The following is a 15,516-nucleotide window of genomic DNA, read 5'->3' on the forward strand; positions in this document are numbered from 1 at the left end:
AGGTTTGTAATAAAACCACACTACAAGATTTTCTGGCAGCTAGGAAGAAGTCAGATTATGGGTAAAAGTTGTGCATACATTGGGGAATAAGAACATTGGGCAGGCAGCAGTTGGTAGTGAAATTAGTATAAGAATAATCATGTACTTTGGAAAAGTGAGCTGGGAGTTATATTGCCCCTTCCTCTCAGGAACCCTCTTACTAGCTTGTTTGCATATCAAACTCCTCGTTATCTCTGTCACCTCCTGATTTTGCTGATTATAATTCTGTAATTTTGTATTTCACTTATCAATTCAGTTAAAGGTTGTGTCTTTATGACACAGAATCCTATATCGGACTGCAGAGTGTTTGCTTCCTGTGGACATCTATGTAATTTGCAATGAACTAATGATAAAGTGTTTTCTTTGTTGATTTCTTGTTTGCTTTTTTTGGTCCATCTACATGCTAAGGTGGAACAACTATTGGGTAGACATTGTGGCATCCTTTTTCAGGCAGTTGCCTTTTGTATCTTTTTTGGTATCTTAGTGTGGCTGTTATTATTACTATTATCATTATTATTGCTATTATTATAATTTTTCTTTCTTTTCTGTCCTAATAAACCGTCTTTATCTCAACCCACAAGCTTCTATTTTTTTTTTTCCAGTTCTCTACCCCATCCCGCTGGGTAGGAAGGGTGAGCAAATGACTGTGTGGTGCTGAGCTGCTGGATAGGTTAAACCACAACACCTTTTATGCCTGAAAATTGCATTGAATTATAAGGTCAATCCACACTTGTGTCTGATTACTCCATAGTATCCATTAGATCCCTTTTGTCTTTAAACTCGGCTGGTCTCAAATTTTTCTGTTATTTGACCTTTGAACAACAAAACAAAAATCCTGATTCTGAAAATATGGTGCTTTTTTAACATTTTCCTGAACTTTTTTTTGTTTTTAAACAAGTCAGCAACTGAAATCTTTGGCTTCCTTATTTCCCGTTTCAAGATGTTGTGAAAAAATGTTTATTTTCATTTTGAGGATGTTTTTCCATGTGGAAATGTATTTCATGTTTAAACCTTCACTGTAATGTTTTTCTCCAGGCATTGGATAAGAGCAACAGACTATCGGAGAAGGAACTTGCGGAAGCTGCAAGCAAGTGGGCAGCTGAAAAGGCAGAAAAGGCGGATGAAAGCAGTTTACCTGAAAGAACAGAGTATGATGTAAGACAGGAGCATTAATCAATTTATTTTGTTATAAGTTACAACAGTAGCTTCTAGTTTTTCGGCACTTTCCTGAAAGGCATGTCTTATAATTTACCCTTAGAATTGTCTGCCTGTACTGTGAAATTTTGGTGTAAGGGGGAGAGAGGGAAACTAAAGCCTTGTGTTTATGATGCTATATTCGTTGTTTAAAAAAAAAAAAACACACACACAAAACAACCCACAAAAACATAGTGTGTTTTGTTACTATCATTTGAATTCATATTAAGCAACAATTGACAAAATCAGGCTCTGTCTCTCCCATGGAGAGTTCCCAAGGAACTGTTGCACTGGTATAAGTTGGCTTGCCTACTCAGCTCCCTAAAACCAGCGAGGGCTTACTGAGTCAAAATATGAGTGTTCATGTAAAACATCAGACCAGAAGAGAAGCTCTGGTTTCTTGAGTTCAGTTCCATGCCGTGGCAGTCTCATGTCATTTCAGTTATTCTTTTTTGAAAGCAATCCTCCTTCATCTTAAAAATTAGGCCTTTACCCTTGCTACTGCACTTGGTTGATAGATGGGTTTATTTATTTTCCCTAAACCTTTGTTTTGGTAATACTCAGCATTAATTAATTGTCAGTTTAGAACCATCTGTTCTTGCCTCTCCTTGCCTTCTGCCCGTATACTGAAGTGTGATTATAGCCCTTTTCAGTGATCATTTTTCACTGCTCTAACAGAGCAGGCTTTCAGGCTCTGTGAGTGTTCATTAATTGAGAAAACTTAAATAGTTCCATATCTACTACTGAAGTTAATTGTAGTGAGATTGGCAAGGAACTGACAAACCTCTTGCTCTTGGACAGTTCAGCTGTGGATCTTATGTTTGGGCAAGTATGGTACCTACTTGATAACCTGAATCCCTGACTGGGGGAGAAAGCAGGTTAGTAGGGATTGCTGATGGGATCCTAGGGCTCTCAGATCATGGGAGCATTCAGCCTAGCACTGAAAGGACAGGGTTTCTGGGAGAGCCCTTATCACCTTTTATACCTTAACCATTTTTGAGACTTTCTCACCTTTCTGTCCTGAACAGATTGACAGACATAACTCTGTCTTTTGGCTTTTAGTCACAGGAAGACTATATGTGACACAGGATTTTCAAAGCCAAGGCTGGCAAGATTAGTAGACAGTAACTTCTGGCAAAGAGACAGCAGCAAGAACCTAGTAAGCGTGGTGTCTTTTAACTAGCATCTTTTGATGCAGACATCTGCCTTTTGTTGTTTAAAACAAATCAAAGTCATGCAGTGTTGTTTTCTTGTAGTATAGTCTGTTTTAATCCTGCAATCATTTCAGCAGGCTTCCTTTCAACTTGAGAAACACTCTTACAAAAACAAAATAGTAAATACTTTACAAAGTCACATCTTAAACTTTATAGTTAATGGGATTGTATTTTATATTTGTTTGTAAATGATTTGAGGGAAAATAAAAGCATCTTGGGAAGCATTACATTTCCTACTTGTATTTCACACTTACAGAACCAAAGATCTAGGCTTGAGAAATAAACAGACTGGATCTACATTTATCTGAATTCTCAAGTCATGTCCATTAATGTAATAGCTATCAGCAACTTCTTGATACTAACAGGAAGATACGGTTAGGTAAAAGAGTCGCTCATTTCCCTCCAGGAAAAAGAAAGTTTAAAAAGATGGTGAAGTGTGGAAAAATAAGGAGCAAACTGATCCAAGCACAGATGCCTTGTAGAGGAGAACATGTGCATGGGCAGTTCCATTTGTAGAGAGATTCAGGAAGGCAGAACTGAAGAGAAATATCACTCATGATCTTGATGAAGGGAAGGTAATGCAATGGAGGAAAGAACAGAGTGGGCCGTAGGGAGAAGAGTTGTTGCCTCTCTGCCTCAAAGGAAATTGCAGTGAGAGAAAGATTCAAAATGAAACAATTGTTGTAGATTATGGAGGAGTCTGAGATGATTTATTGACCAAGAAAGTGTATCACGGGAATGCTAATGAAGGAGGTGAGGCATTTCATTCAGAGTCCTAGCAGAAAGGGTACTCACCTTGATTAGTAGGCTGTCATGTATGAATTGCAACAAATTTTTTCCCAGTTAGTTTATCTCGCACAGTGTGTAATGGCTGAACCTTGTGTTGCACTGAACTTTTTATCAGCCCCTACTCAGGCATTTCATGATTTAGTGCAGCGAAGAGATTCAGGGTCTGCTCTTCATGGTTTATATTGCTTCTGAGTTTTGAGCAGATGCTCATAGGATCACTTCAACTTTTTTTTCTAATGCTCTTCTCCTACACATTACTTAAGTCTTAAGTTCCTCCACTTCTTTAGTTTTAAATAGTTGAAATTTTATGCATCTAATTCAATTTTCCAATCTTATTACAGAAACACCCCAACCCCCCTTTCTACTATTGTATAAATCTGTTGTGTAATATTGTATTTAAATATGCTGTAGTAATTTCTTCTCTTTCAGTTTTCTGTATAAACTCCTTGAAGTGTGAGTCTGTATTCTTTAGGGCAGGAATACTGTCTCAGTTTCCATATTAGAGGGAAGCCTATGAAATTTGATACTTCAGCAAGATTTCTGACATTATTAGAAATCCTCTAAGCACATCTTCTATTGCTATGTAATAGGTATCTCTTTTCCTTTAATATTTAACCCATAGCACTGAATACTGCAAGAGTTCTGATTTTGTCATTGACTATTTAACTTTGGTTTTGTTACCTTTATGCATTCGCAGAAAGCTAATCCCACTTTAATTGTGGATTTCTTGCGGGTTGGTTGTGATAAATACTAAATAGACAAGGTTCTTCTCAGAGGAAAGGCAGGTAAAGGTTATCTGACATTGTTGTCCTTACACAATTAAGACTGAGTCATGGGTTTTCTGTAATGTCATTTTTTTTACGTTTTTAACAGTTACAGAAATACGGATTTTAGGTTGTAGCAATAATACTTCACTAATGGCCTTGATAATCAAAGTCATATTTAACTAAATGTATTAGTTAATGGGTTTTTACTTCTGGTGTCATATTATGAGTTTTTATTTTCTCTCAGAGCTGTGAATATTGGTTTTTCTTTTAAGGCTGGATCTTCAGCGCCAATGTATGTCGAACAAACAGAGGAAACAGAAACAAATATAACGGATAATACGGAATTGTATGAGGATGGCCAGCTTCTTTGCCGCTCAAAAGCAATTGCAACTAAGACCAAGGAGATTGAACAGGTGAGTCCCTTTGGTTTTTTTGTTATTAACACAGTGCTTGTGCTTGTGCAATGGTTTGATCTGCTGTAAATATCTTGATTTCTTTCTTTGTGTCCTCCTTGGAGCATAATAGTAACGTAATCTAATTTGTTGATGCAATGGGATCACAACATCTCCATCTACAGAGATTCATTCAGATACATTACTGAAGAAGTACGAAATTTATCTGCACATGGGAATTAGTGGTAGTTTTCTGTAACTTAAATGTAGCACCTGTTATTTCACAAGTCAAGGATGATTGCTGCTGTGAATAGCTGTTCCAAAATCAAATATAAACAGATAATTTCAAATGTAATTAAAAATATGGCTTTACATGAGATCAAATTATCAAAAATGACTTTTACACTATAATTTCTTTAACTAGAATATATACAGTTCGGGGATTGAACACTAGAAGCTGCCTGTTGTGGTTTTGTTTGGTTTTGTTTAACTCATCCAGTGCCGTTGTCTTTATTCAAAGATTAAGAACCTTTACATTTTTCTTCGACTGAAGGGTTTTCTATCTGGATGAGGGGGGTATACATGTATTATGTTCAAAAAAATTATTATTTTTTCTTTTTTGTAGAGTGTTTGGGGTTAGATTCAATAGAAAACATGATTTTTGTTGCTCTTCTTGTAACATTGAGTTTTTGAGGAGGTTCAGTAGAAGGTTATTTGTCTACTAGTCTTTACCATATCACTCCACAGTAAGGAAATCAACTCCAATAACTTACTATATTTCGTTTGTCACAAAGAAATGAAGTGTTTTGTTTCCATAGTTTTGTTACTTTTAATGTAGAGTTTTAGAGAATTTTCTGACTTTTTTCAGTACAACCCTGCCCAACATTGGAAAATTGGTTTAAAATTTATAAGTTGGTCAGGAGAGGTGATATTCATCAGGCATCGAGATCTGATATGCAAAGTTTTTGGTGTGTGTCTGTGATAGGTGGAAAGAAGGTATACAAATCACTTATCCCCTTCTTGATCATCTCATAATGTCTTCAAGAAAGTAGCTGTCTGGTCTGCATGAGAAAAGATTTTTAAGTTTATTCTAGGTCTCTTCTCTCTGAGCTCTTGTGGCTTTTGTTCTGTTGCCGGGGAGCCCATTTCCTATACTGTAACACTGTTCCTTTCTCTTGATACATGAAAACCAAACTTTTACTCTCTTTTTTTTTTTTTTTAATGTTGATTTTGCATAAGGGTTTTCCTGGTGAAAACGGCATTATCTGTGCTGGTTCTGCCTGGGATAGAGCATACTCTAACTTTTACTAGGGTCATGCTGCAGTTGGTCTATCCTTGTGTGTCAATCACCAGTTTGTACGTGGCCTAAATCAGCTACCACCAAATACATAAACTTATGACTATTTAAAAGTAACAAGCAGAGAAAGAAAAAAAAGACTAAGAGCAGATTTTTCTGAAAAGAACAACTATAAATATTTAGCTGATGCTGGTGAAACTGCAATTGGTTTATTTCCCATGAAGACGTGCCCCTAGGTCCTAGAGATAGGCTTATAGTCAAGAGTGATGAAAATTGGGGCGTAAAAACAATTGTTGTTTTTAATGCGATCTAAAATTATTATGTTTGGTAGTGTTGACACTTATCTCTAGAGGAATCTAGATTACATTTTATAAAACAATACTTTTAGGAGTTTCACTCAGAAAAGCCTGAGGAATAACTTTAAAAGTTTTTGATTTCACAGAACCAGTTTCTCCTGTTGTTGATTTGAATACTGAAGCTGCCAGCTTCCACAGAATTAAAATAAGGTTTTACAATCATACTGGAAGCATCTTCAGTACATTTCGTTCAACTGAAGAATTTTTTTTATAAAATCAGGTACTGTAAATTAAGTTAAAGCTAGAGAAGACATATATTTAATCATTTAAACTTAGCACTGTAAAGTGATCTATGTGTTTTTCCAAGAAATTTTAAGTGATTGCTGGTTCAGCAATTTAAACACGATCCAGAAAATTTATTAGTATGATAGCCGTAATCTTTTTCATGATTGTGAAACACAGCAAGTCTTTTAACTGTATCTGGAAGCAGTCTCTCTGTAGAAATGTTGTAGCCTGTTGCATTGGCTTTGAATTCTCAGGATCTAAAAGGAAACTTGGTTTAATTCTGTGTGGTGGGAGTTCTCCGGTACTGACAAGGAAGGTGAGAGGCAGCAAGGAGTGGAACAGGAGCTAAATATTCAGGCCTGTGGTGAACTGTTTACTGAAGGTGTTCTGATGAACTTCTCAACATAATTTATGCTGTATTTCTTCTACTGTTTAACCAAAAGCATGTTTCTGGGCTTTGCACAGTAGAATTAGTCCTTAACACCCAATTTTAATACTATTGCTTGTCACACCACACTGCTTATATAGATGTAACATTTAATCTGGAAAGTAAACTGTAGGTTCTAATACTCTTCAGGAAAAGGAAGACTGACTTGATAATGAAATATAGAAAATATTTACAAGAAAGCTCTTACCTAATTTGTTTCTGCACTTAATGCCTTTGAACATGTCTTTCCCTCTGTCCCCCGTAACCATAATTTTGAAATGTGGTGGTGTGTGTTGTCTCAGCATGGTTGGGTAGGCGACCATCGGGTATATGTTTAAGACTGTTCTGGGTATGTGAAAATAGCACAGCAGAGGATTTTGCATTGGCAGGTCAAGGTCAATGAATGTTCAGAGGTTGCTGATATAACAATTTTTTGTGTATTTTTAATCCTTCTGAAGCTCATAATATCCAATACAGGCTAATGCATATTGTTTAGTTTCTGTTTTTATATAGTTAAGGATCAGCTTATGCTTTTAGCACGTAATGTGCTGAAGTGTGGGTTTTTTCGGAAGTGATGACAAATACATCCTTGGTGTTAAGTTCCCAATTGGAGCGATTCACTGTCGGTGTTACACAAAAGGCTATCTCTTTGTTGCTCCTTATAAGCAGGAGTAGCAGGGATTCTTGAAATGTCTTATCTTGTCTAGACATCAAGTCTGCAGCACTGTATTAACTAGGCCATTATTATGTGTCCAGTTCTTAAATGTTGCATATGCAAGTTTAAGTGACACGGGTTACCTCTGAAAATCTATTAATTTTCTGAAGACAAATTTTACCAAATGAGCCAAGTACCTTCCTTGGTTTTGGCAAAAAAACAAACCTCCTATGTTTCTGAATGAGATTGGACACTCAGACTTCAAAACTTCTGTTACCGCAGAGCTCTGGCATCTATGAAGGAAGCAGGAGTGAATGCATTTGTGAATGCATTATTTTTTTTTTTTTTTAAATGGAATTACTGCTTACTACTAGATCTGACTGGACCCTTTCAAACAATATTTTAAAATGTTCTAACATGTAGATGGATTGCTTGTTTACTTGACTTTCTAAATTAATATTACTTATTAACAGCCCTCAGTAGAATTAATGACCTGTTACCCATATGGACAGCCTTCTTGCTGGAAGATGCTGAAGATCACAGGTTTTCTAACGCTTATGTTTGAAACCTCATATATATATACAGTGCATGTAAAGAAGGAAGAATCACTATGTGGTTGGGTATGTCATCTGCTTTCTGGTATAAAGTCCAGTCTGTAAATGGGTACACTGAATTGCTGTTTTCAAGTTAGCTCTTGTAGGGTAGGATGCTTAGACTTTGCTTGTGTTTGTATGGCATCTGGAACAAGAGGTGGTTATTTCTCTTGTGTTTACTCCTTCACTCTTTGGGGCTGTAAAAACAAACCAAAAAAAGCAACTGGAGATGTCAGACATTACATGCAGAATCTATTTTCCAGTTCCCAGGATGCTGAGTACACTCTTATCCAGGACTTCCAATTTTTACTTTAATTGCTATGCTGTTTGATGGGAAAAGAGGAAAAAAAAATTCTTCAGCTTATACTGTGAGGCAGTGTGGACTCCTGAGACCACATGGAGCAGGAAAATGAATAAGGTAGAGCTGGGTTTGAAGACCTGTAAACCTCTTTCAGAAACTGGAGAAAACTGTCCCTGGGAAGGATAACAAGTGATTGATCAGAGAGGTATGAGAGGCTGAGGAAGAGAGTTCAAGGAACGTATGGCTGATGTTAGCAACAGTGTAAAGGTGGAAGGGGATGTAAATTTGAAGTAGCTTCCAGATCTTGGCCAGGAATAAGCTAATGAGAAACCATGGTAGGTATATCAGAAAAATTTTACAAGTTTTAGGTGTGTTAGGTTAAATATTTAAGTTTTAGCAGTTGTAGGGAAATAAATGAATAAATTGGAGTAACGGGAATCCAGGGAATAATGGAGGCAGAGGCTGTCAAAGCTGACCTTGGATGTACCTTTTCTTTTTGTCTTCAGCTGAGCCAGAGAAACGGGTTATAGTTTCCTCAGGTTGGCTTGTTGGTATGCTTGTGCTGTTGCTCATTTCAGGCAAAATGATCTGTGTTAGAAAAAATCTCCTAATTAAAATATGAGTTAAGAGGTGGGTAAGTTAAGTAGAGCTAAGAGGAACTGGGGTAGCTGGAGAACACATTAAAGGATTAGCTCAGATTATGGATGAGGTCAGACGTGCTTTGTTTCTGATGGGAGGAGACCAGACAAGAGTAATAAACCAGACGAGAGTAAAAGATGGGGAAGCTGTAGATCTTGTGTTCCCTCCTAGTTTTTCTATTGTCCTTCAAACCTTGAGTATTTAGTACACAGTAGCAGGAGCTTAATGAAGAACTCCTCATCAGTCTAATTTGTCTGGTAGCATACTATGTGTCATGCCTCTTCTAAGCTTATGTTCTTTATTTTATTTTATTAAATGTAAGAGATAGTTAAGAGTATTAATTTTTTTTCCTAATCAGGAAAATTTGTGTCTCAGTTTTTGGTATCTTGCCTTAGGCATCTCGGAAAAATTGATGAGGATTCCTTTTAATGGTGGTATCTGCCTATGGTCTAGTTTCATCCTTCTGTGGTTTACTGATTTCCTTATATGAGTACCACTGCCCATACGTACAGGACAAATAATTTATTACTTTTTGCACATCGTTAGGCACTGTTTCTTCCCCATTAATTATGACTTGCTAATTTTTCTACAGTCTTTCAATATTATTAGAGCTTCTTAAGTTTTAGCATTATGAACTCAAATCAATTACGTTATATGTATTTGCATTCTTACAGTTCATGCTTGGCTTAAGTGGTTTTTGTTGAAACTGCAATGTTTCAGCTTTCTAAATCTGAGCTGTTTATTAGAAATCTGCATTTTCATGTTTATTGGGACTGCCAGATGGAGAACATAAAAGCTTTTGGTCAATATCTTCATTGTACCATTGATTCTCCTTACAAACACGTTGATTTAAAGCAGGATACTTGTAAAAGCTTCAGCTACTTTCCTTCCCTTGTGTTTGAGATACTGTACCTTAGAAGTTGCAGTCTTCCTCTTCCCAATTGTTTAGTCGTGTTCTCTTCCCTTTCCATGGACATTAATGAGTTATTTGGTACTCGCTGCTGTGCTCATAATTACTGCTGCATATGCAAAACCAGAGCAACTCACTCGTTTTACTTCTGCACCTGAAGGTATATAGTTTAATAAGGAAATGTATTACCACATATCAGCTTTTTGCCAGCAGTTTTTTTCAGTGCAAAACTGATAAAAAGTGATTCTTGTTTAATGTAAGCACTCCTAGGGCAATGCTTGTAAGGGAATTCAACACCAGAGATGTTGTACACATGTAACAGTAAGGTATGCTCATTCCTAGTGATTCAAATACATTACATGATGGAATTCGCCTTTCTATCATTATTTATCTAGGGAAGATTTTGTCTTAGTTTGTTTTGTCTTACCTTTTTAATGCAATATTTTTTTTGTCCTGTGCTTAAGCACGTTGTTGTGAAGTTGGTTAGTACTGGGAACTCCACCTGTAGAGTCATCAATACAGCTTTTGACCCAGTGATGCTTCATTTATGTGATTGAGCAGTACTGCAGACTCCTTGATCTCCAAAGGGACTCTTTGCTTACAGACAGTTTTAAGGTGGATTGCTTACAGATGGTTGCTGGTGGATCTCTGGAAGACTTAAACGGTAGCAGTTAAGCACTTGATAAAATTGCTCAACTTAATTAAAACCAACAAAAATGTGAATGAGAATTGTATCTGTTTCACTCTGTGTCCAGCTGTTTGTAAGGTGAGGACCACTCGTTATTGAATAAAGTGAAAATCTAAGGAGTCATCCACTATTAACATAGTGTTATTAGTATTATTTTGCTATTAGTAATAGTACTATTAGTACTATCACCTATTAGTATTACTAATTACTATTAGTACTATTACTTACATTACTATTAGTAATAGTGTTTTTTCAATCAGCTGCTGGCAGTGATTGATCTAAAATATCTTGTAAGAAACTACAACTTAAGAGGGTGAAGGAAGACTTGGAAACTATAATACTGAAGAGACAAGAAGAAGGATTGCTTTCACGAGATAAACAGGATTAACATTAAACAGGATTGGAAAAGACATTTGGAAGAGGATAAACTATCTAAAAATGTGTAGGCCTTGATATATGTAATTAGGAGCTAATTACGAGAAATTGCCTACTGAAAAGAATGTCAGAAGTTAAGGTGCTTGGAAGGACAGGCAGGAATGACACAGGAAAACCTCCCTCAGCTTTCTCACTGAAGGACAAAAGCAGAAATGATGAATAGACCAAGCCTTAACACAGGCAATGGTTTCCATGGGGGTGAGGGTTACTGTTTTGGGGATGGGTTGCATTTTCTCTTCTTATTTTTTCCTTCTTCTTTCCTGTTTTTAATAACAGCCCAATATACCTAACAGTTAGGTCCAGACATTTAAATTGCCTCAGGAATTGCCCTGGCTCAAAAAACTACTCTCTAGTATCTATTTTCCCCGCCACCATAACACTGCTTTCACGTTAGCTCCATCTGTATTCCTGATACAGTCTGAGCATTGATCTTCTGAGGACTTTGGAGATAAAACGGGATGTTTGCAGGGCACATGGAGAACAGTGTCACAAAGGGAAAGAGTTTCATAAAACCATGTGTGATGATAGGAAGGGGGTAACCAAGCAAACATGCAAAAACCCCTGGTAAGTGGCAAGTGCAATTTAGTCACGGAGAGGTAGGTGACAGGAGGCACTTGATGTTTAGCACAGAAGCCAGTTTCCGTCTCTGCTGTATAGATAAGAGCTCCCAGGGCTCAGGAGGCTGAACAGACAGCCACAGAAAAGTATTGCACAGGCAACCTGGAAGTAGGGAAAGTCCACTGCAGTGTGAACCTACAGCTTTGTTTTTGAGTGTCTCACAAACTGCGGGGCCGATCGTAATTTAGCAGCAGCTTGTTTGGTAGATGATAGCTTTGCTGGTACACAGAGTTTAAATCCTCTGATCCATTTGTAATCTGATTTGTATAAAACACTGACATGCTCCTGTAAACACAGGATCATCTGCATCCAAAGACACTTTGGTGATGGACTGTATTTGGCACTTAGTTTTAAAATTCCTATTTCTTTTTGTATTCTGATTCTCAGTCCCTATCCTGATGTCCTTTGTGCTGGCAGTTGCCCAACGGAGCAGGCTAAACTCAAGATGATTTGAAGATGGATAGGCTACAATTTCTTAATAGCTGATTCTTCCCTGTGAATATTAGTGATTGGGTGGCAGTTTGGAAGCAAAGATTTTTCAAAAGCTGAAATTTACAGAGATCTGTTTGTTGTTCGAATTATTTTGAGTGCATATAGTGTTTATATACATATATTTCTCAAAAACTTGACCTAGAAAGTATTTGTACACTCTGACCTGTAAAATATAAGGCAATCTTTATAGTTATTTTTTCACATTTATTTATTTTAGAAAGTTAATTCCAGAAGTCTTTGGAGTTAGCTCTTACTTTCCTAAGTGGTATGGAAAAAATCTTTTGTTGCACAAGTACCTTATGCATGTACTATTTCTGTAAGTTAAGATTATAAAAACATTAGATTTTTATCTTGGGGTGTAAATGACTAACACACATCATCATTTATCGCCGGCCCACAAGTATCATTTTCTTGTTTTGTTTGACTCTTATTTGCACTGACGTGATTTTCAGCCCTCAGAAATCATCTGGTCATAGACTACTATGGACACACAACATTTGGTGGCACACTTCACAAAATGTTGCAGATGAATGAGGGGCAGGATTCCCCCTGGGACGTGGGGCAAAGGTTTTGCAGTGTGCCCGTTTTACCTTGGGACTGTGAAAGGCTAACGAAGTCAACTTGACTCGTAAAAATCACAGAAGTTGAAGACTGAATGAAATAGGTCACGTTGTTCATGGATCTCTGGCTTCTCATGCTTCTTTAGGGCTGTTTGTACATTAATTTTCTGAACTATTTAACTTTGTGTATTGCTCTGACTGGCACTAATAACCCTTAATAGATCATTTAATTGACTTGTTAGCAATCTCTCCCCCTTTCCTGCCCCCCAAACAGCTTAAGCACTTTGTTTTGCTACAACACTTTCATTGCTGTGCGTACTTACTTGGCCATAATGCCTCCCCACAAGCAGTTCACCACCTCAGAGTGGTAGGTAGTTCACATATTAACTTTTTTAGTCACATGCTACCTAAGGAGAAAAATTCCGCATAAGCACTTTAAACGCAAACTTGGAATAGATCAGGCTGTGCTGACACAGGCTTTTCAGTGAGCACCTACAACTGGAGATTTGCCCATTTTGTTGCTTTTTGAAAAAAACAAAATTGGCTCCCTGGGAAAACTGGCTTATGCAATGTGCCATGTATCTTTCGAATCTGCTCTCAGGTTTCAACTGAGTTCAATTTAGGCATAACCCGAGATGATGTGTTGTTACCAGCTCTGTGAAAATGGGCAGTAGAAGAAACTTTGAGCTCCAGTGGAGAAAGACCATAGCATTACTGCATTTCATGAGACATGGGAACATCCTCTTATGCAGGTGCTGCAGTTGGTTTTTTGTTTGTTTTTAATGGGGACTAATAGGGAAGATAAAACTTTTTGAAGTATTTGTTTAATTTCTGTCTAAAGCTGCCATCACCAGAACTCTCTTCTGTAGGACACCTCACCATCTTTTAACTTCAGTAGTTTGTGGACAAAATGCTCTGTTTCAATTCAAATGCTAACCTCTTACAGCTCATTAAAATATTGGCACTTCTAGGCAAATGAAACATTCAGAAATCTTTTGATATCATTTCTTTACCACCTGCCAGCCAATGCGATGATGAACTGGAAATAGGCAGTTGCAGAGAAATGTCCCCACAGAGCTCCAAGTGAAGTAAAACCCTTTTGAACACTTCCACTGAGTAGGATGGTTGCAGCAAAGACCCGTTAGGGTTAAGACACTGTTTCTTTGCTCATTTCATGGGGGACCTGTGAGCTGGATGCAGCCTCCATGAAGCCTGTAAGTAGACTTCTGCTGGTGGGGCAGTCTCACCCAGCAGAGGGACGGAGGCTGTACCTTCACCAGCTCTTGGCAATGAGTGGTGCTCCCCCTCAATCAAAAGTACATTTATTTTTTTTTCACACAGATTAGAGAAACCAGCATAGGATGGTGTGTGAATATCAAGGTAGGAAACTTCCTTGTCAAAATTCCTTTTTTTTTTTTTTTTTTATTTTTTATTGGAGAGAAGTGCTAAAGGGAAGATGAAAGGATGACTGGGTGGCAGAGAGGATCCAGCAGGCATGAGCAAAAAGATGCAGGAGTTTCTGAAGAATTGGCGGATTGGAACTACGTCTAGCTGAGGGGTGATGTGTCCTGTGAATTGGAGGGAGGAGGCAGTCTGGAAGAGATTAAAGGATTTGCGGTGACAGGAGGGTTTTAGAGTTGGCAAATGAGAGTATGGAAAGCAATGAGCAAGGGTGGGACTGGACATGCAGTTGAAAAAAAGATTTGTGCCGAGATCAGGAACTGCAGCCAAGAGGGTGGAGAAAAGAAAATGATGGGGAGTGATTGGGACATGGGTGGAGATGGGAATTAATTCCCCAGGAGAAGCTCTGAAGCCCATGGGCAAATGCAGTGGAGTTTCTCACTGGCTGCGGGGTGGAGACGCTGCATCATGCAAGGAAACCTGTTGCTATTTCTAGCGCCAGAAACAAGCGGGGAGCAGTCAGGTGCTACCAGCCTGGTGTCTTCCCCTCTCCGTACCCTCGGGACATCCACGGGAAGCTGCAGTCGGGAGGCAGGATGTGCAGCGTGCCAGCTCCCAACACCTGAAACTGCTGGCGGAGGAATGAGATAAACACATCACTGCTGGTTGTGCTCCTGTTTGCTTTGGCTTACCCCGCTTCTCATCAATTAAAAATCAAAACAACGCGGATAATTTCGTCATGTAAAAGTGTTTCAGATGAAATTATTAACCTGTTTGCCCGAGTGGACATTTAGCTATAACTCAAAAATGTCCCAATTTAATTTTTAAATGCTTTTCTTAGTTTTTGCTCAAATTCATGATGAGGCATAACTGCAGTTCACGGTACAGTTTCCCATTTTCTTAGTTTGCTGTTGTAGGATGTTTTCTTGCAGCAATGTTTTCTCTAAAATCAGAGGCAAAGATAAACTCTAAGATTGTGTTTCCTGCCTCACTGAAGGCAGTCGATGCCTTTTCCTCCGGGTTTCTAGCAACAGGATGCCTAAATGTTGAATTCCTTACTGTGGAAAGATCTCTGACTTGCCCTTGGTTTAGTTCAGGCTGTTGGTTTCTTGAGCCCATTTATAAGTGATGTGAGCTTTTAATAACACAGTGAAATGTTTCATAATCCATAAAACAAAATGATTGGTCTTGTTATTCTTGCAGGCTCCTTTTGGATTGAGAATTGCATCTGCATTCCAAATGTGACAATTATCATCTGTACACTAGTGAACATACAGTAAAATGGATGTAGTACGGAGTCATTAACATACCTAATCCAGATGTGATTAATCTAAAATTGCAAATTTGTCTGTGATTTGATAAGACAGACTTTTAAAATGAGTTAAACCAAATATAGCATGCGTTCTTGGTATGTGAATTTTCCACATCACTTGTCAGCCAGTACTTGGGGAATGGGGCAGTGGTCAAAAAAAAAAATCTTCCATTAAAAGTAATAATATTGTCTTTTACGAGCCACGGAAACAC

General features: G+C 37.9%; 1 protein-coding gene across 6 annotated transcripts in view; it reads left to right on the plus strand.

The window, feature by feature from the left end:
• The window catches only part of PPHLN1 (periphilin 1), a 71,837-nt gene that overhangs the window by 38,620 nt on the left and 17,701 nt on the right, over positions 1–15,516 (plus strand). For all 6 annotated transcript variants that reach the window (XM_027457023.3, XM_027457031.3, XM_072034024.1 and 3 more), the window contains exons 8-9: positions 1,075–1,194; positions 4,276–4,416. In XM_027457023.3, the coding sequence (XP_027312824.2) occupies positions 1,075–1,194; positions 4,276–4,416 (261 nt within the window). The remainder of the gene's footprint in view (positions 1–1,074; positions 1,195–4,275; positions 4,417–15,516) is intronic.

This window comes from Anas platyrhynchos, chromosome 1 (genome assembly GCF_047663525.1).
Source record: "Anas platyrhynchos isolate ZD024472 breed Pekin duck chromosome 1, IASCAAS_PekinDuck_T2T, whole genome shotgun sequence".
Classification (NCBI taxonomy): Eukaryota; Metazoa; Chordata; class Aves; order Anseriformes; family Anatidae; genus Anas; species Anas platyrhynchos.